The sequence below is a fragment of the Chiroxiphia lanceolata genome, chromosome 12, assembly GCF_009829145.1.
Source record: "Chiroxiphia lanceolata isolate bChiLan1 chromosome 12, bChiLan1.pri, whole genome shotgun sequence".
NCBI classification, from domain to species: Eukaryota; Metazoa; Chordata; class Aves; order Passeriformes; family Pipridae; genus Chiroxiphia; species Chiroxiphia lanceolata.
Window position 1 is genome coordinate 20925637 of NC_045648.1, and position 3385 is coordinate 20929021.

Here is a 3385-nt window from a genome sequence, read left to right on the forward strand (position 1 = left end):
TAGGAAGGTGAGGGGTTAATTTTTTTCTTTCCCTTTTTTTTTTTTTTTAATGTGCATTGATGACTTTTCCCTTCCTAGCAAAGGTGAATGGCGTAGACCCAGGAGGTGGTGGCGGTGGCATCGGCAGTGCCAGTGCTCAGCAGACACCTTTGTTTGAAACCTACTCTGACTGGGACAGAGAAATCAAAAGGACTGGTGCATCCGAGTGGAGAGTGTGTTCAGTCAACGAGGGGTATATGATTTCTACTTGGTAAGTTGCTCTGGGACACCAGGGGAAGGGAATTGTACTGCCTTGGAATTGTCCTGTCAGGAATTGTCTTGTCTCCTCTGCCACAGCCTCCGTCCCACCCACCCGTGCTCTGCACCTCACAAATGGACCACTCCCTGGAGGGCCCCCCAGCTGAAATATGCTGCAAGCCTTGTCATTAAAGGAAATGTCAGATTTTGGCATCTGTGGCTTTCATGCTTTTGTCCTTCCCTGTGGAACATACACGTTTCCAAACAGCTCCATCTGAGCCGTGCCCGTGCCATCACATGGGACAGCACTGCAGGGGCTGCTGTGGGGCAGTTTGACTGAGCTGCAGCAAGAGAGAAGCTGGTAAAAAACACAGGGAAAAGTGACCTTTCTTTATTGTATTTTTTTCCCCAAGCCTTCCAGAATATTTTGTGGTTCCATCTTCCTTAGCAGATCAAGACCTTAAGCTATACTCCTACTCTTTCATTGGGAGGCGAATGCCGGTAAGTGTTGTCTTTATTCTGTTGCTGTTCTTGATCATTGTACAATATTAATCTTAAAGTTGTGTTTGCCAATGAACAGAGTTCTGTGTAGCATTAATAAGATATTTCTACAGAATAACACTAACCTGTTGTTTCTTTTGTGTTTCTTTCCCCATATCAGTTATGGTCCTGGAATCACCCTAACGGGAGTGCCCTTGTAAGAATGGCCAACATTAAAGATGTATTGCAGCAACGAAGGATTGATCAAAGGTAAGTGATTAGTTGAGTTATTCCCTAATCAGAGGGTCAGGATAACACAAGTGGTGACTGTAACATAGAGCAGGGATGGGTCATGGAGAGGATATTTGCTTCATAGTGTTGTAGTGTGGGGACTTCTGAGAGACTGTTCTCTGGATATAGTTCTGGCACAATTTCTGTTCAAGGTCCACCTCAGTTTCCAATACTGAATAACTTCTCAGATTTTAGGGTATGTTTATTTTTTAGGCGGCTCATCATTAGGTGGCAGAATTTACTGATAAAGGATCAGATTTACTGTAACACAGCCTACACTGGTGGAGATTTTCTTACCTGCCTCGGCAAGACAGTGGGAACACTGGGAAATACAGTTCTGTAGATTTAGTGCCACAATGCACTTGGTATTTCTGTGAAACATTTGTCATTTGCTGTCCTTGATGAAAGATTGAAGGCATTTAGAGCCTTGCATAAGTACTTTACTAACTTGTTATTTTTTGTTCTTTGGTTTAATTTGTAGAGTGACTTTCTGTAGTAGTGCAAACACCTGCATTGTGCGAACTGGAGCTCTGAGTTTTATTTGAAACCTTGTCAGATTTCCTGACTTCACAAGCTTTATATATGTTCTGTTTATTTAGCATAGATAAGTCTTATTACAAATGATGGAAAATAAAAAATTGAATAGCACTATTTAACTGTCAGTCAGCCTCAGATTTTCATTTCCCAAATGCATTGTTTTCATGTTCCAGCATTTCCATTTCTTTGTTTTGTAACTAGCAGATACCAAAAATCTCTGGGTCATTAGGTTTATGGCAGGAGCAATATATCTCCCGCATATAAACTAGGACACTTTTTTTTTCTGAGAATAAGGTGCATGTTTTACGTGGTTCTAGTTTGCAGTTAAAGACTGTGGCACATTTCTTGAAAGACTGTTTCTTTCCTCTGCAATAACAAACCTGCTGATTCTTTTCCTGACATAGGATTTGCAATGCAATAACTCGGAGCCATCCCCTGAGAAGTGATGTTTACAAGTCTGACCTGGACAAGTGTCTCCCCAACATCCAGGAAATCCAGGCTGCACACATCAAACTCAAACAGCTCTGTGTCAATGGTAGGCTGGTCTGGCCTTCTCTCACGGTGGTTATTTTCTTGAAATGCAGTGAATTTTAATAGATCTGGCTAACAGGGATAGTTATTTGAAGTTGTTCTGCAATGTCATTACTTTCCCTGTTGCAGAGCCTTTTGAAGAAACTGAGGAGAAGTGGCTGTCCTCACTGGAGAATACTCGCTGGTTAGAGTACATTAGGTTTGTACCACTAATGAGATGGTTTTAATGAGCTATGGAAAGTTTTCAGCAGTGTAAATAAGCAATCCATCATTTGGAAGATTCTCTCTTTTAATATATGAGTTATACAGAGAGATATATAGATATCCCAAATATTTTTTCTTGTCGAATGTGAACCTGTTATATTAACTGTTAAATCATTTTCCTTTCCTGTCTAGATCATTTCTTAGGCATTCTGCAGAGCTTGTCTATATGATGGAGTGCAAGCACGTCTCTGTAGTTCTGCAAGGTAATGCAACACAGAGCATCCTGTAATTCTGAGCATTACTGTGATAATGGAGATAAACAGATTTGGATAAAATCAACTGTAATCTTTAAACATAAACCCCATCACTTCCTAAATATGTTAGTAATTTGGGGAACTAGAAAGGAAAATAATTTTGTTATGTGTCTGAACTGTAGTATAGTCCTTAGCATCAAAGGAATATTTTGTTCCTGATGAATGCACTGTTGTGCTGAGTACTGCAGGAACCCTTTCTATACTATGAGTCTCAGTTTAAGAAAAAAGAGGTGTGTTTTTCTTCTGGGTTTTTTTTTAACTAGGAGAACAATTACAGCAACAAAAAGAATCTTTTAAAAGAAATTAGAATAAAAACACTAGACCTAGGTGCCTCTTTTTTCTCTTAGAGATCCAATTCTGTACATGTGCATATATACCTTATGTGTTGTATTCATTCTGTATGTTATTCACAGAGGAAGAGGGACGGGACCTGAGCTGTCTTGCTGCTTCTCTCATCCAAGTCATGCTGGATCCCTATTTTCGAACAATTGTTGGATTTCAAAGCTTAATACAGAAGGAATGGGTCATGGCAGGGTATCAGTTTTTAGATAGATGCAACCACTTAAAGAGATCTGACAAAGAGGTAAAAATGAGTTGTATTTGCATGTGATAACAGTATCTGGTAGATACTGGACATTTATTTGTACAGAAATCTAAAAGTAAAAATACGTTTTAATACTTTGAAATCTCATTAAAATAATGTCAGAGAAAATAAGTCTTCGTCCGGGGTAGAGATACCTTTTCTTTATCCCCTGTAGCCATGTGAGAATCAATGAAACACCAGGTGCAAT

The 3385-nt window shown here is 39.6% G+C and overlaps 1 protein-coding gene across 5 annotated transcripts in view; it reads left to right on the forward strand.

Annotated features, from left to right (window-relative positions):
• MTMR10 (myotubularin related protein 10) overlaps nucleotides 1-3385 on the forward strand; it is a 36936-nt gene that overhangs the window by 26498 nt on the left and 7053 nt on the right. For all 5 annotated transcript variants that reach the window (XM_032699744.1, XM_032699743.1, XM_032699747.1 and 2 more), the window contains 7 exons: nucleotides 79-250; nucleotides 651-738; nucleotides 899-987; nucleotides 1950-2080; nucleotides 2206-2275; nucleotides 2473-2543; nucleotides 3008-3177. In XM_032699744.1, the coding sequence (XP_032555635.1) occupies nucleotides 79-250; nucleotides 651-738; nucleotides 899-987; nucleotides 1950-2080; nucleotides 2206-2275; nucleotides 2473-2543; nucleotides 3008-3177 (791 nt within the window). The remainder of the gene's footprint in view (nucleotides 1-78; nucleotides 251-650; nucleotides 739-898; nucleotides 988-1949; nucleotides 2081-2205; nucleotides 2276-2472; nucleotides 2544-3007; nucleotides 3178-3385) is intronic.